This window comes from Leptidea sinapis, chromosome Z, assembly GCF_905404315.1.
Source record: "Leptidea sinapis chromosome Z, ilLepSina1.1, whole genome shotgun sequence".
NCBI classification, from domain to species: domain Eukaryota; kingdom Metazoa; phylum Arthropoda; class Insecta; order Lepidoptera; family Pieridae; genus Leptidea; species Leptidea sinapis.
The window spans coordinates 18,652,469-18,673,175 of NC_066312.1; the positions used below are offsets into that span (position 1 = coordinate 18,652,469).

At 35.3% G+C, this 20,707-nt stretch overlaps 1 protein-coding gene across 2 annotated transcripts in view; it reads right to left on the reverse strand.

Moving 5' to 3' along the window:
- Positions 1-20,707, reverse strand: part of LOC126978421 (sushi, von Willebrand factor type A, EGF and pentraxin domain-containing protein 1) — a 102,570-nt gene that overhangs the window by 9,592 nt on the left and 72,271 nt on the right. The window contains exons 5-12 of one of the 2 annotated variants that reach the window (XM_050827194.1): positions 14,679-14,801; positions 11,772-11,935; positions 11,239-11,365; positions 10,348-10,497; positions 7,309-7,485; positions 6,348-6,646; positions 4,242-4,476; positions 3,380-3,553 (exon numbers count right to left, since the gene is read on the reverse strand). In XM_050827194.1, coding sequence (XP_050683151.1) covers positions 3,380-3,553; positions 4,242-4,476; positions 6,348-6,646; positions 7,309-7,485; positions 10,348-10,497; positions 11,239-11,365; positions 11,772-11,935; positions 14,679-14,801 — 1,449 coding nt within the window. Of the gene's footprint in view, positions 1-3,379; positions 3,554-4,241; positions 4,477-6,347; positions 6,647-7,308; positions 7,486-10,328; positions 10,498-11,238; positions 11,366-11,771; positions 11,936-14,678; positions 14,802-20,707 lie in introns of those variants that run through there. The other variant, XM_050827195.1, reaches the window with a different exon arrangement.

Genomic DNA, 20,707 nt, shown 5'->3' on the forward strand with positions numbered 1-20,707 from the left:
CATTCAAGATCAGTTTTTTGATACCACTTACACAATTTTGGCTCTTAAAAATTATGTAAGGAAAGCAGATATAATATTTTCAAAAACACGGGAAATAAATTAATGAATATCAAATAAATAATCTCAGAAAAAAATAAAAATGAATCGTCTAAAATTCATATTTATTTCTGATAAGCATGAGCTTTAAAGTTGGTATTAAGGGTTATTTTATTTTGTCACTCCGGACGCATTGCACAGAAAGATCTATCGAAATATCCTCAGTCCGCGCTCGGCCGCCGTCGTGGGTAGACACTGTGTCGGTTGTAAGCAGCAGCTCGTACTCGGAAACATCTCTGTACGAACATGAATATTTTTTGTAAGCTATACAATACGTAGTATAGTCTTTGATACTTTACATATTTTGTAAGCAGTCAGATTTTCAAAAAAATATGTTTCTGTATTTTATTGAAGAATTTGTGATTTATAAGTTCATCTCTAAATATAAGGTCTAATCGAAATCCAAGATGGCACTTATAAAATTGGCAACTTTTCTTCATGGGTGTCATTTTCATGGTTTTCGGGGTCAACAATAACGAATATCGGGTCAAAATCGAAATCCAAGATGGCGCCTATGAATTTTAACAACTTCTCTTCATGGGTGTCATTTTCATGGTTATCGGGGTTAACAATAACGAATATCGGGTCAAAATCGAAATCCAAGATGGTGCCTATGAAATTTACCAACTTCTCTTCATGGGTGTCATTTTCATGGTTTTCGGGGTCAATAATAACGAATATCGGGTCAAAATCGAAATCCAAGATGGCGCCTATGCAACTTACCAACTTCTCTTCATGGGTGTCATTTTCATGGTTTTCGGGGTCAACAATAACGAATATCGGGTCAAAATCAAAATCCAAGATGACGCCGATGAAATTTACCAACTTCTCTTCATGGGTGTCATTTTCATGGTTATCGGGGTTAACAATAACGAATATCGGGTCAAAATCGAAATCCAAGATGGCGCCTATGAAATTTACCTACTTCTCTTCATGGGTGTCATTTTCATGGTTTTCGGGGTCAACAATAACGAATATCGGGTCAAAATCGAAATCCAAGATGGCGCCGTTGAAATTTACCAACTTCTCTTAATGGATGTCATTTTCATGGTTATCGGGGTTAACAATAACGAATATCGGGTCAAAATCGAAATCCAAGATGGCGCCTATGCAACTTACCAACTTCTCTTCATGGGTGTCATTTTCATGGTTTTCGGGGTCAACAATAACGAATATCGGGTCAAAATCAAAATCCAAGATGACGCCGATGAAATTTACCAACTTCTCTTCATGGGTGTCATTTTCATGGTTATCGGGGTTAACAATAACGAATATCGGGTCAAAATCGAAATCCAAGATGGCGCCTATGAAATTTACCTACTTCTCTTCATGGGTGTCATTTTCATGGTTTTCGGGGTCAACAATAACGAATATCGGGTCAAAATCGAAATCCAAGATGGCGCCTATGAATTTTAACAACTTCTCTTCATGGGTGTCATTTTCATGGTTATCGGGGTTAACAATAACGAATATCGGGTCAAAATCGAAATCCAAGATGGCGCCTATGAAATTTACCTACTTCTCTTCATGGGTGTCATTTTCATGGTTTTCGGGGTCAACAATAACGAATATCGGGTCAAAATCGAAATCCAAGATGGCGCCGTTGAAATTTACCTACTTCTCTTCATGGGTGTCATTTTCATGGTTATCGGGGTTAACAATAACGAATATCGGGTCAAAATCGAAATCCAAGATGGCGCCTATGAAATTTACCTACTTCTCTTCATGGGTGTCATTTTCATGGTTTTCGGGGTCAACAATAACGAATATCGGGTCAAAATCGAAATCCAAGATGGCGCCGTTGAAATTTACCAACTTCTCTTAATGGATGTCATTTTCATGGTTATCGGGGTTAACAATAACGAATATCGGGTCAAAATCGAAATCCAAGATGGCGCCGATGAAATTTACCAACTTCTTTTCATGGGTGTCATTTTCATGGTTTTTGGGGTCAACAATATCGAATATCGAGTCAAAATCGAAATTCAAGATGATGACTATGAAATTTACCAACTTCTTATCATGGGTGTCATTTTCATGGATTTTAGGGTCAACAATAACGAATAGCGGGCCTAAATCGAAATCCATGATGGCGCCTATGAAATCTACAAAATTTTCTTCATGGGTGTCATTTACATCGTCAAAATTAGAATTCATTCATAAACTTAAATTATCTTATAAAAGGCCTGTCTAACAATATCCCACATGCTAAATTAATTCTTCATTCCCTAAATATATAAATATTTACGTTTCGACTTTTCACTCACAATATGTACAAAACACATTCCGTTACCAATCTAATTAAAAAATCTCAAAATTTGATTTTGAAAGACCTATCTAATTGTTCTCTGCACCCTCGCTAACCTCGGATACGATACCCATATTGTTGAAATCATAATTTTTCGCGGCGGCCATCTTCGATTTAAAAAAAACTGCGTTTACTGCACACGACGTTATGCGACAGAATTGCCATCTAAAATTCTAATATTTAACTACTAAACGAATACATCAACCAATTATCAAAAATACATAGGTATTAAAAAAATTAAAGTCAAACTTGCTAAAGTATCAAATTCATTTGATTCCCGCAATCAACTTTAAGTACGTGTATGTGTTTGAGCGGTGTCAGTGTAGTAGTGCGATTCGATACCTCTCTGTTTTGAGAACGCGTCCTTAAGATGCATTCATTGTCCATTCGGCTAATACACGTGTTGTATCAAGTTTAGTATCTCATTAGAACTACACTTCTAGATAGCAGTACATTTAATACAAAATAAATTTTGAATATTTAATTGACCAAACTTAAACTGTAGTTCCTTTTTTGATTTATGGTTAAAAAGTGTGACAGAAAAGGAATGAAGGAAAAAATAACGGAAAATGCAAATTTAACTTGATAACGTAGTAACTGATGCTACGCATAGCAAGTTACACGCAAGTAACAAACAGTTATTGCAAGAAATGAAGAAAATACATACACACTTTGCTATTATATCATTATAGCATGCACGTGAAATTTAAAATAGCTTTAAATAGAACAGAATTTCATTATTGTGTAGTAAATTATTATAAATGATAATCTCTAACACTAATTCCTGGAAAGAAAGTTTCTCGTTTCAAAAGCTTCTAAAGCTGCAAGTGTCGAAGTGATTTTGTGAAACTTAGCGGAATTAATACTATAGATTTTGTCATACTCATAGCTGTTATTACTTAGCTGTGGCTATGTTTGTTAATCTATAAAAACAATTACAATATGGAAAACAATAACAAATTATCCCAAACTTACATTCACACTTGGGTGATTCCCCAGACCATTCGCCATCTTGCTGACAAGTTAAGCTAGATTCACCAACTAACTTGTGCCCCTTTTCGCAGTGGAAGTCGATTGTTGAGTGAATATTGTAATCGTAAGCTTCCATGTAACCACCTGCTGGAACTTCAGGATCTGAACAAGATATTACTGAAAACAAAGAATGACGCTATAATATTTTATCGGGTCATAAAATAAAACTTCAAATGTATAAAATTACATTATTAAATTCGATTGTTTTGTTCGTCTTATATTAACTGTTTTTCAATATAAAGAGAAGACATCATAACATCTTATCAAATCTGTCATAGCTATTGTTATTATTTACCTATATTTATTATTATTAACTATGAGTGTTTCTTCTTCTCTGTCTGAGCGCCATTTGTTTCTGAAGCGGTAGTAGTGTCTAGTATATTAGAAATGACATCAGAAAGAATTCTAAAAAAATCAATTTTGAGTTCATAAATGTCTTTTATGCCTTTTATTTTATTTCAATCGTCTAGATTCGAACTATTTAGAGTTCCTTCATCAGGCTGAGTGTAGTGAGTTCGCGGTTAGTTAGTTAGTCTCACACTACGGATTTGTGCTCGTAGTGCGCGGCTTGACGGGGCGGGGAGCTCGGTGTGTGCCATTACGATTAAATTTTTTTGTTAAATATATTGCATAAAATGTACTGACAATGTCGACTATGTCATCATCAACACTATTTACAACACGTTTAACATTACAGCGATTACTAGTCGGTACCAACGACGATGATTCGCGGGTTAAGTCGATTTAAATAAATAAAGTTACTAACAACTTTGATTTCAACAGTTTTTATAAGAAATACACTCACGTTCACAGGAAGGTGTATCATGCGACCATTTTCCATCTCTATTGCAGGTTAGTACTTCTGCGCCCGACAACCAGTAGTCTTGGTCGCAACTGAACTGAGCTATGGAGCCATAGGTTGTTGTACCATTCAGTAAGCTGAAAGAGCCTTTGTAGATTTGTGCTGGCGTTCCACAGTCCACATATTTACAAGACGGTGGCGTTCCCGACCAAATCCCACCAAGTTGACAGCTTACGCTCTGGAAATAAGTGATATTATAGATTTAAAACCAAAATATCTTATTGATAATCTTGAAATTTTGTATTCATATCGAATAGGTCTGTAGTACTCTGTAGTGATAAAGGTGACCAATAAATATATATTTTTTTATTTTTTCGACAATATTTTTATTTTATTAGGATTCAGCATCAAAAAATACATACAACTTCAAATATTCGCCCTTCTACGATCCACAACTAAATAGTTGTATCGCGATTTTTATATTTTTATGTTCCATCCACAAAACCGCTATAGGGTTGCAAGATGGCAATCGAATATAATAATTATTGTAGTACGATAAATTTTATCTACGATATATTTGGTAGGTCTGAGAATCGATCGTCATATATTTTATATACCCTAAAAATTTTAATTATAACGTGTGCTGGGTGAGCTTGTATGTATATCTATGGAATGAGCTTGTGCAGTGTTTCCAGGACAATATGACATGGATACCTTCAAAAAAAGCGCGTACACTTTTTGAAGGGACCAGCAACGCTCTAGTGATTGTGATTCCTCTGGTCCGGTAGTGTTGGCGGCGGTGATCACTTAACATTAGGTGACACCTACGCTCGTTGTCCTCTCTTCCATAAAAATAAAAAATCCGAGATAAACCATTTTTTAAACTGAAATATGGAATAATTTTATCAAATTAATGTATTGTCATCGGTCCTCGATAAATCTACGAAGTTAGAACGAAATCTGCCCGTTTAAAGTAGGTCAAAATGGCGCACAAACAAACAAACATACATACATACAGGTGAAGCTAATAAAAAGCATGTAAAAAGCGATTCACTCGATTGTATGAAATGTGCAGTCATTGATAGATAGACAGATGACGGCTAAGCAATTGTAATTTTACTATTTTAATCTTATGTCAAATCTCACTACACGTTTCTTTGCACCAAATTTCAATTTTTACTTTGGCAGTCCTGTCTCTTATTACGTAGTAATTACATCCGCTTTGATTTCGACATCAAAAATAGATTTGTATTGCGCATTACAATGATAAGTGCCCAGGTGATAATATAACGCTAGTGGTTTTGTGAACGAGAAAAGAGATGACGTTGAGTAGAGAATCATTATCAGAATTCATAAAATAAAAAATGCGTAAATATGCAATTTGTTTAAACATAGTCTTAGCTAAAATTTCACTAGTACGGAAAACGACAGAAATGCACACTCTCTCGAAAATAGTGACGATAACTGAGGAACTAGAAATGCATTCTTAGCGTCTGTGACAACAATATTAATTTACATTTAACTAACAGAAACAGATGCTCTCTTGATATTCGTCTTAATTAGACTGCAAAATACCTTTAACTTTCAGCTTTATAACTTTACACAGTATTTGCTTTGCTGTTATTTAATTCTGTGAGAATTTCTAGAAATTTCTGAAGTTTCTAGAAACTCGTTGCAAATCAGTAACAAAGGAAATGCAATATCTGCTCTTGTAGATATTTTGCCGTTAATTAATAATGAATGAGGATTTCATTTCATAATAAAATTTGACAGTCTAACGGTCGTTCCCAATATACTATCTACAGATAGAGATAAATTACTACGTTCTACTGTCAGTAATTAGCTGTCAATAATCTGAAGTTGTCCCAATATACCCGATAAGTCATTCTTATCGCCTTATATTGGAACGCGTGAATTGCAATTTCCATACAAACTTCTATCGCTGGTAAGCTATACGTCGTCCCATTGACAGACAGCGTGTACGGATACGGTGAGTTACCGTCGATAAGTTTATTGGGACAGAAAAGTCAACGATAGTTACGTTTTTTTTTAGACTAAATATTGGAAACGGCCTTTAATTAATTCAAGATAAAGAATCTAAGTTCTTACCGCTTGTCCAAAGAGTATGAATCCATTTTGGCAGCTGTATACAGCGAGTGAGCCAGCCTTATGTCCATTAACCGAGACTATAGCTCCTGATACAGGAGGTGGTTCTGGACACCAGTCGAAAAGGCACTTAGGAGCTTCACCATCCCAGACACCTTGGTCACCACACTGCCTCTCTGGTTCGCCAACAAGAGTGTGGTTTTCGCGACATGAGTATAAAGCCTTTGCTCCATGTGTGGTCCTTCCGTCCACTAAACTAACTTCACCATCCTGGATCGAAGCCAATCCACCGCAATTTACATCTAGAAGCAATTAGTGTTTATATCAATTCTGTGAACATGTGTATATTTTTTTTAACAAGAATGCCTAATAACATAATATAGATGAAAAAAACAAATGATTTGGACTATGCTCATGTATACGTCTAGATAGACTGTGACAGCTGTGAAAACGTCGAAAAATTGAGGTGGACAGTTAACCTCTATTTTGAGCAATGCACGCACATGAGATGAGACACATAATGAGATATCAGATGTTAAGTCTCATTTGCCCAGTAATTTCACTAGCTACGGCACCCTTCAGACCGAAACACAGTAATGCTTACAATTTTTATTTATTACTTCACGGCAGAAAAGGCGCCGTTGTTGTACCCATAATCTAGCCGGCACCCTGTGCAAAGAAGCCTCACTGGTTTACATTGTCAAAAAAATAATAAAGAAACATTTTGTTTAATTTGACTTAATAATTTGAATAACTATTTATTTTATGTTATTTGTTATTTTCTAAAACACAAAATTTCCTAAATACTTTTAAGTCCTTCAATAAAATCAATACAAAATTAAGTAATTTTGTTGCGAATTGTATTGTTTCTATATTATTAGAAGAAACTTTATTCCTACCTGGTGTACAGTACACCACATCTTTATTTCTATGATATTTTAAATTAAATAATCGCCATACTTACATTTACAGCTCGGTGGAGCTCCGGACCAAAAACCATCCTTTTTGCATTCTCTCGTTTTATCACCAATCAACATGTGTCCTTCAGGACATCTGTACGCTATAGATGATCCGACATTATAGTTGTTTCCTTCAATTGTTGTGTTCAAAAGTTTATCAGGACTCCCACAAGAAGGCGGCACTGTTAAATAAGACACTATGTATAGTATGGAGAAACAGTAACGTAAACATATAAAAGTATTGAATTTAAATTTAACGTAAACACAAAAAAAATTGAAGTACAATCGCAAATATATTATCGCTTAAATATGTTTATATATTTAATATATTATTTACTACTCAGAAATACTACAACCAACGATGTTTATTAGTATATTATGAGATCACGGCCAAAAAAAAAAATATTTGAAAAGCAGAATTCGCAATCATAAATCACCGTCGCAAAAGATATGAATAACTTAGCACAGCTGTATTACTGAATGTTCTTTGAATGACCATTTGAATGAACAAATTCGCAATATATGCTTACTAACAAGATGAGGCTTAAGGCAAAGGGGATTTATGCTGTTAATCATGTGAAATTTACAATAACAATAGCAGTAGCTCTGAGATCTCATAATTATAAAAAACTTAACAATTATATATAATATACCTAATCATCAGGATCAATCAGTTACAACATTTATTTGCATCAGTTAAAGAAATTAATTTTAGAGAGTAAATATAATAACGTTCCATTTTCTCTCTCCCTATGTTTAATAAAAGTTCTTTTTATCGACCCTATATAATATTCAGACGACGTAAATTTTACATATTTTATAATTTAACTTTCTAATGTGAGTGTTGAGCCTTGTTATCTTCTAGATAAAATAAAAATATTGACTGATAATTTGCGTTCGTTGTATTCAGATATACAGTTAAATCGTAAGCTCATTGCTTACGATTAGAAGTTATTTAATTAAATTAAATGCAAATACACAAGGTGATTTTATAGTCGCCTTCAAAAATATTTCTAGGGTATGAAAAATAGGTGTGTTAAAATTTGTCAATAAGATATTATATTCACGAGAGAATTATCTTTACACTGATCATGATGACATCTTAATAGAAATACTTGTGGGTGGGTTCTCGTATGCTGACGGAGGAGGATTCTCTGTGGCCAATGCTGGCGCTTGTAATTAGGTCAGTGGGTGCTCGGTTGCACATCCTTGACCTACAAGCCTGTGACGTCTATAAAGCCGTATAACTAGTTTTGTATTTTACAAATATGTATTATGAGATGGTTGGTTGATGCATTTTCATTGGTGATAAAAATTTGAACGGTGCCCTAATAACTTATGTTCTAATAGCTTTAACATATGATCGGATTTGGTACGGCTGAATCATCGGACGCGGTCTGGTAGCGGACCATATTTGATAGTATATCACATTGCCCATCGCATAAAATTGTTATTATTACCGTCCGGAGCGTACCGAGTACGACCCCGGACCAATTGATGCGAAGTGCCCACCGGACCGTTCGATAGTCCGGCCGTACCAAATCCGACTATGTGTTTAGGCTATAAGACTTCACGCATAAGAAAGTCTTCCTCGCCTTTACAGACTTAGACTAGCATTTTGAAGTTAAAAACTTCATAATTAACACCCCTGAATGCAAAAAGATTTTGAAAGTTTGAAGTCGTTATAAGCCAACTACAGTTTCCCGTAATAATATTCAAAAGCCAAGCAAAAAAACGCTGAAATAAAAATTCATACAAAATTTCCGCCCAACTCTTCCCTACATTTGTATAAAATATTATTGAAGCTGAGCAATTACAGATGTAAATAATGATGCTGGGTACAACACAAATACATTATAATACCTAAAAAACGTAGTCTGTAATAAAACTATGTGTAAGTTACTACATACTTATAATATTACAACGTATCAACAAGAAGTAATATTTACTACGACTCTACCTACCTAAAATAGGTGCTATGTAGAGAAGAAGGTCCGAAGTTGTTATTGCTAGGACTTCATAAATAAATAAGAAAACTCACAAAGACAGTGAAAGACGGTTTATGTGAAACAGACATAAACGCTGCTGCCATATATACTGTACCAAAGCTGTTTTGTTTAAATGCTGGAAAATAGGTAGGAAGGCAGTCTACGTTATGAAAACGATCTACGAGTGCATGGCTGAGCTCTAACTCCTAACTAAGTTTCTAACCACTTCTAACTAACATTCTAGAACTCCCCGGTTATCGGTGAGTTATAGCATATTTCGTAGGGATGTGTAGCAAAAATATGTTTTAGTAAAGGGTATGTAAATAACTCGAACCGATTTAGTATCAATACATTTTTAAGTGGATGCAAATAAAATAGCATACGTAATTGTAGACAGCTTGGGAAATTCGTTATGCATTTCATTTTCAATAAACTCTGAAAAATAAATCAACTAATATGATATAGAGACAATATTTGATTGTGTGTATGTTTGTAATGGATATTCTGAAAAATTGCATAGGCGATTCCTAAAACTGTACTACCCGAAAAAAGCATGTAAGAAAATAAAAATAATATCACTCAAATTATATAAAAATTATTAAGTACATTTTCATAAATTCGTATATTTTTTTCCAGCTAACTGAATGTACCATCGACAAAAGGTTCATCACCCACATTGCTGATAATTCTTTTAAAATCATTAAAGCAGTTAGGTTGAGAATTACACGAGATATATTACATGACACTTGATGCACTGTCAGTGTGTAATAAAATGATAACGGTAACTTGGGAAATGTATGTTCAAGCTAATTTCGACCTACTTGTTTTTTTATGATTGGAAAGAAAAATAACTTTAAGGTGGGTCACCGTTCTTTTTTTTTATAGTACTTCAAATGCCCATTTTATAGGAAATTCGCAATTTATTTGCTAACACGATGAGGCTGACAATAAGGGTATTTATACTGCTCAACAAGTGCTGATCTTCAACTTGTTGAAACAATTCGCGGACGCGTGTGTATAAAATTCTAGATATGTACCTATGAAGGTGACACTCACGGTACTGGCAGATCCAGTGGAGGTAATCCAGGTTGCAGCCCACATCGTTCCAGAGCCACGCGCGCCCTCCGTCCAGCACCACACAGTTCTGCTCCCCGTTGTAGTTGTTTGGCTGGTCTTTACCCCACGTCGGCTTTAAAACTGTTTCACCTTTTATAAAAAAAACATTTATAAGTGAAAATTTTATTAAATTAGATGCTATTATTATTATTTATTAGTTTTGCCTTTATCTTTTTATCCATTATACCGTGCTTGAATTTTATTTAGACTTATTTTTAGTAGGTGATTATAAAAAAAAGGAACTTATCATTTATAACGATATAATAGCAATAATTTTTATATTAGGTAATAATACAAACCCATACATTTACAAATGAATTGAAATTATAATTTAAGTAATTATAATTGCAATATTAACATTAAAATTATATATTTCTTTGAGTCAATAGGTGAACCATATTACAATGGTTCATATACTGATAGTTAAACCGGTTTGGAAATAGATTTAGAATACTATTGCGGCTGCCCGTCACTCTTTTCACCAAGGAAGTACAACGTTGTCGCATTATAGTATCAAAACAATTGACCCGCGCGTCGGCAAACATTCCCGATGCACTAAAGACTTGTGGCAGGCGGAAGAGCATTCTAAATCCACTATTATTCTATATATATGAACCCACAGACTGCAGGTGTTAAAAGATTTAATATAGTAATAGGCTCTGAACAAGGTGAGTTTAACATTTTTTGAGCGTTATACATACATATAAAACAATCGGGATCAAATCCTTATGATACTCAGAAATAATATAGTCATGTAGTATGTATGTTCATGTTGATGTTCAAAAATGTATTCATTTATATTATAGAGCCTTTTACTTAAGAATTGCATACCATCAATCCATCTCCATGTCCTGGAAGTAAGACCAGGTTCCTTTTGAGCCCCGATCCAGACTAGCTGAGTCTTTAGTTGCGATTTTCTTCGTTCTAGCTCTTGTAATAAGTAGCTTGAAGTAGCGCCCTGAAATTATTATAAATGTAATCGCCCTGAATATAATATTTATTAAGTTAATTTAAGTATTACGGAGAGTATGTGAAGACCACTGTCGGCTAAGTAATACAGCCGCAGTTCAGCGGACTTCTTGTGTGGAGGACTAAGAAACTTACCTGATCAAGCTATACCGCTGACGGTACTTAATCGAGCCCTTGTTTGTAGTCCAAGTGGTTCAAGCGGTTTTCCTCTTCTTCACTATTCGTTTGGCGGCGCGTTAATTTGCAAGTTGCGCTTCACTTGGTATCAAGCGCGTGCGCGACCGTGAAGGCATCGGCAAACGCCTGGTTCCGTTCTTGCAATGGGCGCGGTGAAGTGGGGAAGAGTGAGGTAGGAGAAGGAAAAGGATAGATAGAAAGTGGCGTTAACAACGTACCTGAAAGCCGTGTATCAAGTCTCCTCCATGCGCTTGGCATTGTTTTCTTGCATCATGAAACGAAGCCCCTTTAGCTACATTAAACTCATAGCAGTTTCTTGAAAAAGCTGCTAGCTCGATATCAGCCGATGCCCCGGCAGGTGCACACCGGTCGTTAGAGAATTCTGTAAATTTCAAACAATATTTTTTTAATGAAAATAAGGGACGAGACGAGCAGGACGTTAAGCTGATGGTAATTGACACGCCCGGCCCATTACAATGCAGTGCCGCTCAGCATTCTTGAAAAACCTCAAAAATTCTGAGCGCCATTAAAACTGCGCTCGTCACCTTGAGACATAAGATGTTAAGTCTCATTTCCCCAGTTATTACACTAGCTACGGCGCCCTTCAGACCAAAACATAGTAATGCTTACACATTACTGTTTCACGGCAGAAATAGGCGCTGTTGTGGTGTGTGACCGGCACATGCAATATCAAGACAATTATTCCAAGTGCTATAACGAAATCGTAGATAATTGATCCATTCCGAAATACTCAGTTGTAAAAAAAATACGGGTTGCACTCCGGGAGCGCCCGCGGAAGTGAAAACTTTAACATTAACGTGCATTTTTGAATATTTTAGAATGGTTAGGAAATAATTTCGCATGAATTGCTTTATTTATCAACTAGCATTTATGTGGTTAAATACAATATTCATTTATTGCGCTATCGTACACACAAAAATGACAAAATAAATTACATAAAAACTTAACACTTCGGAACTATTACAATTATTTTACATTAAAAATATTTCACGGCTAAAATCGACCCCTCGACCTCGCAGTGTTTCGGCTTCGCAATCACAATAATTCAAGGACTCGTCCAATGACCGTATGATTATTAAGTTATAATAGCCGAACTATAATTAATTAGAAGTATAAATCTTTCATCCATTACTTCAACGACAGTCACACGAATTTGCGGGTAGTACAACAAGTAGTAGTAACAATTCATTTTGTATCACAACTGGGATAGTAAAATCATATCTTGAAATATGGAACATTGGCTTTGACATGTACTGGACATGTCCTTTATGCAATATAAAACATTGCGCAGTCACTTACGGAATAGACTGTCTTCATTTAATACAGGAAGAAATGTCCAGTTTCAATTCTATTTCTAAATAGCCAAGATATTTTATATCGCAATAATTTTGAGTTTAGGTTAAATTAACGGGCAAATAAGGTTAATAAAAGTAGCACAGTGAATGATCGCGTATGTTGAAGAATGACATGACTTTTATACATTACAAAATCGTAGGTAATAGTTTTTTTACTTTTTTTTTTAAACTCGCGTCATGACACGTGACCTGATCGTAAATTCGTAAGACAGTCATTGAAATTATGGACGAGAGTTGATTTTTCTGAGATATAAAGTTGTTGATGTAAAATTATTGTAATAGTTCTGAAGTGCTACTATTTGTATTTTTTTTTACTTTTTAAATTGATAAATAAAACAATTCGTTCGAAATAATTCCCCAACTTATTCCAAAATATTCAAAAATGCACAGCGTCAATGTTCAAGTTTTCACTTCTGCCGGCAATCCCGCAGTGTGACCCGTTTTATTATGACAATAAGGGAGCAGACGAGCAGGACGTTCAGCGGATGGTAATTGATACGCCCTGTCCATTACAATATAGTACCGCTCAGGATTCTTGAAAAACCCAAAAATTCTAAGCGGCACTACAGTAATTGCGTTCGTAACCTTGAGACGCGATATTAAGTCTCATTTGCCCAGTAATTTCACAAGCAATGCTGCCGTTCAGACCGAAACATATTGAAAGCTTACACATTACGGCTTCACGACAGAAAAAGGCGCCGTTGTGCCCATAATCTAGCCGGCATTCTGTGCACTGAAATGATCTTGATAAAACAGAGTTAGTGCTAAACTTTAACTAACGACTCTTCATGACTCCGAATACGAGAGTTTTAAAAAAATATTACATTTTCTCTCGTTAATTGATGTATTCTCTTCCTTAAAACCCCAAGATTGAGCAGATTCGGTACTTTTAAAACAAAAACTGCAGAGTCGAATTGTTCGTACTCACAATAGCGTCCCGAAAGTTGATCGGAGTATAGACATTTTCATTAATAAGTTTGCTGCGTTTTGAAACAAACTTTGATGCGTTGTTAAAAAAGAATAATTAAAAAAAATGATACATACTTGATTTTTAAAACTATTCGTATATAACCCAAGCATACCAGTGGGAGGCTCCTTTGCACAGGAAGCCGGCTAGATTATGGGTACCACAACGCGCCTATTTCTGCCGTGAAGCAGTAATGTGTAAACATTACTGTGTTTCGGCCTGAAGGGCGCCGTAGCTAGTGAAATTACTGGGCAAATCAGACTTAACATCTTATATCTCAAGGCGACGAGCGCAATTGTAGTACCGCTCAGAATTATTATTTTTAGCTTATTTTCATAAAAAAAAAACAAAAATGTGATCATTTCTGGTAAGTATAATAACGCTTATATAGATGCATATTTATAAGATGATTATGTTGGTAATGTTTTTAAATTAACAAATATATCACTAATCTTATAAGATTTAAGATCACCAGCTTCATACACTCCATCTATCGTACTGTTAAGTAAAAGTTTAGCCCAACCATCCGTTAACTTTACATCTCAATTGACGGCCGTTATCAATAACGCATCTCTAGTTACGGATACATTGCTTTCTCCGTATGACAAGAACTTATCTATCCAGAGTTATGTCCAATATAGTTATAGTCCAATGCTTTATGTCGATAGGTTATTGAAATGTAAGTAAGCGTTAATGGATAGATTTGTCTACTTCTAGTAAGTTAAACCAAGGATAGATAGGTTATTGAAAACGTTAGAGATCCATTATCAACAGTTTCTCACCTTCAGTTGTAAAGACCTCGACTTCGCACAGCGATAATGATCCTTCCACACCGACTAGTTGCAGAAATACAAACTGACCAATCAAAGGTCGAGCACAGGTGAATGTCTTGGTAACACCCTCATCTGTAAATGAGATTACGTATAAAATTATATCAGATTATGAAACGTAAATTAAATTCCCTCCTCTCTACAAAAAAAGTACTAGAAGTTTTTATCGTTTAACTAAAGCATAACACATTTAAAATACTTCTTCATTTATTTAATTCTTTCGAAACATATTTATCTTAAAATAGGAACATTTGATAAACGTATGGTGTTAAGGTTTGATAAAAAAAACTGAACATATTAGGAAATGTATACTTTTAAAACACTTGTATATTTTTCGTCAATAGCGCCGAAAAAACTTTTGATATGTAATAAAGAATAAAAAACACGATTCTAAATTTTTAACTAACCTAGTTCAACTAGCTAAGCATATGTCCAAACCCATAAGATTTTAACTTCCCTCTTGAAAATCTTCAAAGATCGTGAAGTAATTGGTTTTACCCCGTTGTTTGAAAATCGATTTTTCATCAGATCTCGACGATTTGAGGTCCTAGGAAGCTTCCCTGACTGTTCCCCCGATGGTGTCCGTACGTCTGTTTGTATGTAGGTGTGTGTGTGTGTGTGTGTATTTTGAATACAATTCGTACCGATTCGGAACGGTGGATTTTGAGAAATCTCAAAATTACTACGAATAAAAAAAAATAAATATGTTTTTTTGGAATCTTTTTAAACGGCTTTACCGGTCGACTGAAAACTGCGTGAAAATCAGTTTATTGATTATTCTTTCAAAATTAATTGCGGTCTAAAAATTTATAAAATAAGTTATTATTTAACTTTTATCAGACAACAAAAACATAGAACATCTGACTCTTTGGGCTCAAAAGAATAGAAATTATAAATTAAATCATCATAAGTACAATTTGAAGCGTTTAGGTATGCAATTTGAAGTGTTTAGGTATGCAATTTGAAGTGTTTAGGTATGCAATTTGAAGTGTTTAGGTAAGCGGGAAGTTGCAGGGATGGCCTTTAGGGTCTACCGTTTTCTAATTTTTTGTAGCGGCATGCCATATGAGATGAAGATTTAAGGACACACCCACTCCGGTATGTACTACTGGAAGATACTAAAATAAATCAGGCCACAAAAGGCACCGAGCCCCCATTCATTATTATCATTACATCACATGTCATGTTTTTGCTACCAGTAAGAGTAACAGATTAATCACACAATAGTTAAGGATATGCATGAATCAAGTAGACCATATGGAAGCCATATGTTGATAATATAGTAATAATACTTTTCTTACTGTTATTAACAAAACAGTTCTTTAGTTTCATACTTGAGCGCCCCAATTGACGCACACACACATACACATGATTTACACGACAGCTAGCAATCTTGGAGAAACAAAAGTATTGAGTGTCACGCCGTACGCCGCCGAGACTGTAGGTCTATTCTAATTCAACGAAACACGAAGTTTCGATTGAAGTTTCAGATGTTTCCTACTACGGTTCCATTCGTTTCGAAGTTTCATCCCGAACGTCATTGCTTGACATTTCAAATTTCTAAACCTACTCTAATTCATTTACGTTCCGAACGAAAATATGAAGATGACAGCGTTTTGTTCGAAATTTTAACGTCAATTTGACGAAACCAAAGATGTTACCTTTTGATTTGTATTTCATTGCAAATAGGCTTGAAATGGTTTCAACAATGCTATTAATCGAGGCTGCTCTACGTGAAGAACGTAGAAGAAACCGACGCCGATTATGCAATCAATTTAATATTAGTGAAATTCCCGACTTAGAGTTTGTAGGAAATTACAGAATAAAATAAATCATGCTGTGTTTTACATAAGTTATGTATCAAGGATGGTATTACTATTCCCGAGTTCACAGAGGATGAATTCCAATGTGAATGAAGCAGGCAGGAAGAGGGGACCCCCCTCTTAATCAGCTGCGTTTTCACCTCAAGCTCTACAGGCAGGTCGAAGGCCATGAACTGCATTAGTACAACTCTTAGAAAGGATAAAGGTAGAACTTTATCTTACTTATTCCTTTCTAACAGTAGTGGTATTTCTATCTTTAAAATAAATTCCATTTTTGTTATTAATAAAAGAACATTTTTTTTTATTATAACAGGAAAACTTACTTACCGCTAACAAAGAGTACCTACTCAGACATATAAAAAGTATGGCGTCATGTATACAAGGATGGTAATATGTAGTGGTAATATTTTTAGTGAAAAAAAAAATATTTATAGATGGAAATATAATAATATTACGACTTACAAACTCAATTCATATTGAGGTCTCCTTATAGTTTGGTAGCTGTTATAAAGCGCCCCGCATGTGACCAAAACCAATTACAACAAAAATCAGTGCGTGCGATGATAAGTGACGTCCGTCATACTCATTGCGATAATTTACCGACACTTTTCCGAAGCAATCTATATATAAAAAAGAGAATGTATGTTTGTATGTTCCCTAATAACTCCTAAACTATTCGACCGATCTCAATGAAATCTTTTGTAATAGATTCCTTGAAGCTCAAGAAAGGTTTAAGGTTGATATACATATTTAGGAGATTACTCATCTTTGAAAGCTGATAATATTTTTGAAGCTCTTACATGGTATTGACAGCAAATAGAGAGGTAGCGTAACTCAATGGTCTCCTTGAAAATACCTACGGTAGAGCGCTAGGGTTGTATAAAACGATTGACGACGCGGACGGCGCGGTGCAGCTAATTTAATCGGACATCGACCAGGGGGTCTACCCTCTTTGTCCGAATCGAAACTTAGTAAACGAGCGAAGTTTAAACGAAGCTTCGATAGTGACCCTACTCTATTATGTTTTCGGGCACATCGACGAAGTTCGGAACAATAGACAATATTCGTGAACGAATGGTGAACGATTGAAATGAACATTATTTTAATCCAACTAATTTGAAGAGTTCTATTTCATTCCAGCGTTGGGTAGTAACTTATGACAACCAAAAATATCTGTATTACAGACGCAATGTAAACATGACAAATTAGTATTTATGGTTTTTTGTTTGAATTCAAAGAGTTCTCAATTATGGTGCTAATTTTAACACACCTCGCAATCGCGATACCTACTCATTCTATCAGAAAGTTTCAAGTAAATATCAGTTACATATCTCAATAATCATACAAAGAGTTAAGTTTCATATTAAAACAAAATAGTATAAAATATCTTCTTGCTCTTCAAAATCATTACAAATTACAAGCGGTCCCGTTTTTTGCTCTAAACTTCATGACATGGTTTGGAATCGACATCGGATACTGTTCCTACTTTTTGCAGCCGACATTTCTATTGTCCATTATTTGAAACCGAACATATGGCCTACATAAGGTCTCCTTGCATTATTTGCTAAGTAAGGGAGTCTCGCTCGGTTAGAATTTTTTATTTCCTCTTCACTTCAGAATTTTCGAGAAGAGCTCAAGATCTCAAGACGTACGTCAGATACAAACAATAGTACATTTTTTATTCTTTACCATGTAATTGATATCCAGTTTCATGACATTATAATTTGATAACAGTAATTAAAAAAATCATATCTCCTTTTATAAGACTATTATAGATTTATATCTACTTGAGTAGGTACATTCTTATTTATCTACTAGGGCGTTAGCAGGTTAGTTACATTTTTCTATTTCAGGTGCCAAGAATCCACCAGCTGTCACTCAAAAATAATATTTGAGTTCAATGACGTTCTATTTGAGATACACAATAATCAATTCGAATTTAAAATATTGTTCGTTTATTTAGAATTTAAAATAAGTTGAAGTGAAAGTGTTATAAAACAAATGTAAAGGGTGTCCAGCGGAAAATTTTGTTTTTTAAACTTAAATAAAAAACATATTATTAAACTCAAAATATTTATTATATTTTTAAAACAAAGCACGTTTCTGCGGATTTTATTTTTTAAAAATAATGTCCTCCAAGTGACGTCCATTTCGCGTAACACACTCTTGTAAGCGAACCCTCATATTGGCGAATACGCGCGAACACAGTGCTTGGGGGATTGCATCAATTTCACGCCGGATATTTTCTTGTAGGGCAGATATGGTGCGGGGATTATTACAGTAAACTTTGGACTTGAGGTATCCCCACAAGAAAAAATCACAGGGCGTCAAGTCAGGCGATCGTGGTGGCCAGGCTATGTCTCCGTACTTGCTTATTAATTTTCCAGGGAAAATGTCCCTTAACTTCGACATGGACACCCTGGAAGTGTGCGGGGTTGCCCCATCTTGCTGGAAATGTGTCCTATTGTTGCGTCCTGGAAAAACTTGCAATTGCGGCACTAAAAACTCATCAATCATGCGGCAGTATACAGAGGTATCCACAGTTTCCCCCTGATTAAAAAAATACGGTCCGATTATTCCTTGAGCTGAGATGGCGCACCATACTGTGGTTTTCGGGCAGTGCAAACTTTTCTGATGACGTTCTCTTGGGTTGTTGGGATTCCAGTAACGCATATTTTGCTTGTTTACGTAACCCCCGATGTGAAAATGTGCCTCATCGCTGAACAATATGTTTCCAAGTGTTCTGGGGGTTCGAAATCGTTGCAAAGCCGTTCTGGCGTACCTTTCTCTTGAAACATAATCGTTCTCATTCAATTTTTGGACAATTTGCATTTTATAGGGATGAAGCTTTAGTTTTTTTTTCAAAATCGTATGCACAGTTGACTTCTTAATGCCTGTAGAGGCGGCAATCTTTCTTACTGATTTCCTTGGATTTCTAAGAATTTCTTGACGCACCTGTGCCACTCGTTCTGGTGTTGCTGCCGACGTAGACGGTCCTGGTGGCGGCCTATTGATCATTGTCCCTTCTTCTCGAAATCTTTGCACCCACGTTCTGATAAGCTGCGTACTCGGACCATCGCTTAATCGCCGAATGTTGTAATGCAAACAAAAAGCACGACGCGCTCGAATAGGCGAATTGCCGTTCAACAAATATTGTTCCACCGCATACGCGCGGTGCGCGCCCGACCAATGACTCATGGCGACTGACAAATCCGCAGAAACGTCGCTTCTAACGTCACCCCCTCCGCAGCCCTAACCCCGCTAACAAATGAGTAACGTTTATTTAAAGTTGAAAAATTCCCGCTGGACACCCTTTATTATATAGACACTGTTTTATTCTATCCCATAATATTTGAATTCATTCAAGGGCCATTCACTCGTCCAGTTTTATCAAGGCCAACCAAACAATAGACGTATCTAACTCCTACACAAGAATTAAAGTTGATTATCATTGCAGATTATCTCCGCATAACTTAAATATGGTATGGTATGTTCATTTAAACTATATATTCTCGACAAACGAGATTGTATTCATTAAAGAGCAATATATAACTCATATTCATACATTTAATATATATTACACATTTGATATAATAATAATAAAAATAATAATGACACAATTTTACACAAACTATCTTCCCCAAACTAGGCGAAGCCTGTGCTATGGAGAACGTTATATTTAATGCAATATAGTTACTTAAACATACATAACTGCATATAAACATCCATGACTCGGAAACAAACATCCAAATTAATCATATAAATGTTTGCACGATTTAAACCTGGAATCTCTCGATCAGTAGGCAGGGTCACTACAATAATAAAGTAAACGTTTCCATATTTTTTCAGAAACCAGAATGTCAGTTACTGACAAACGACATTGACAATAATTACAAAAGTCGTGTTCATGTATGCAAAACACAATATAGTCTAATTTTACTAACAGCTTGTATATTTGTTTCAGAATTAAAATAATAAAAACTGATCATTATTGTTAAAACTGGAATGCTCTTCAACGCCGTACCTTTACTCATTACTTGGTAGCCTACCTCAACCTGACATTGGCTCAGTTGTGGTGACCTTTTCACAAAAGCCACAATGTACAGAATAGAATAGAACAAGATTTTGTATCCCTTACTGCAAGATACTTCAGCTTAT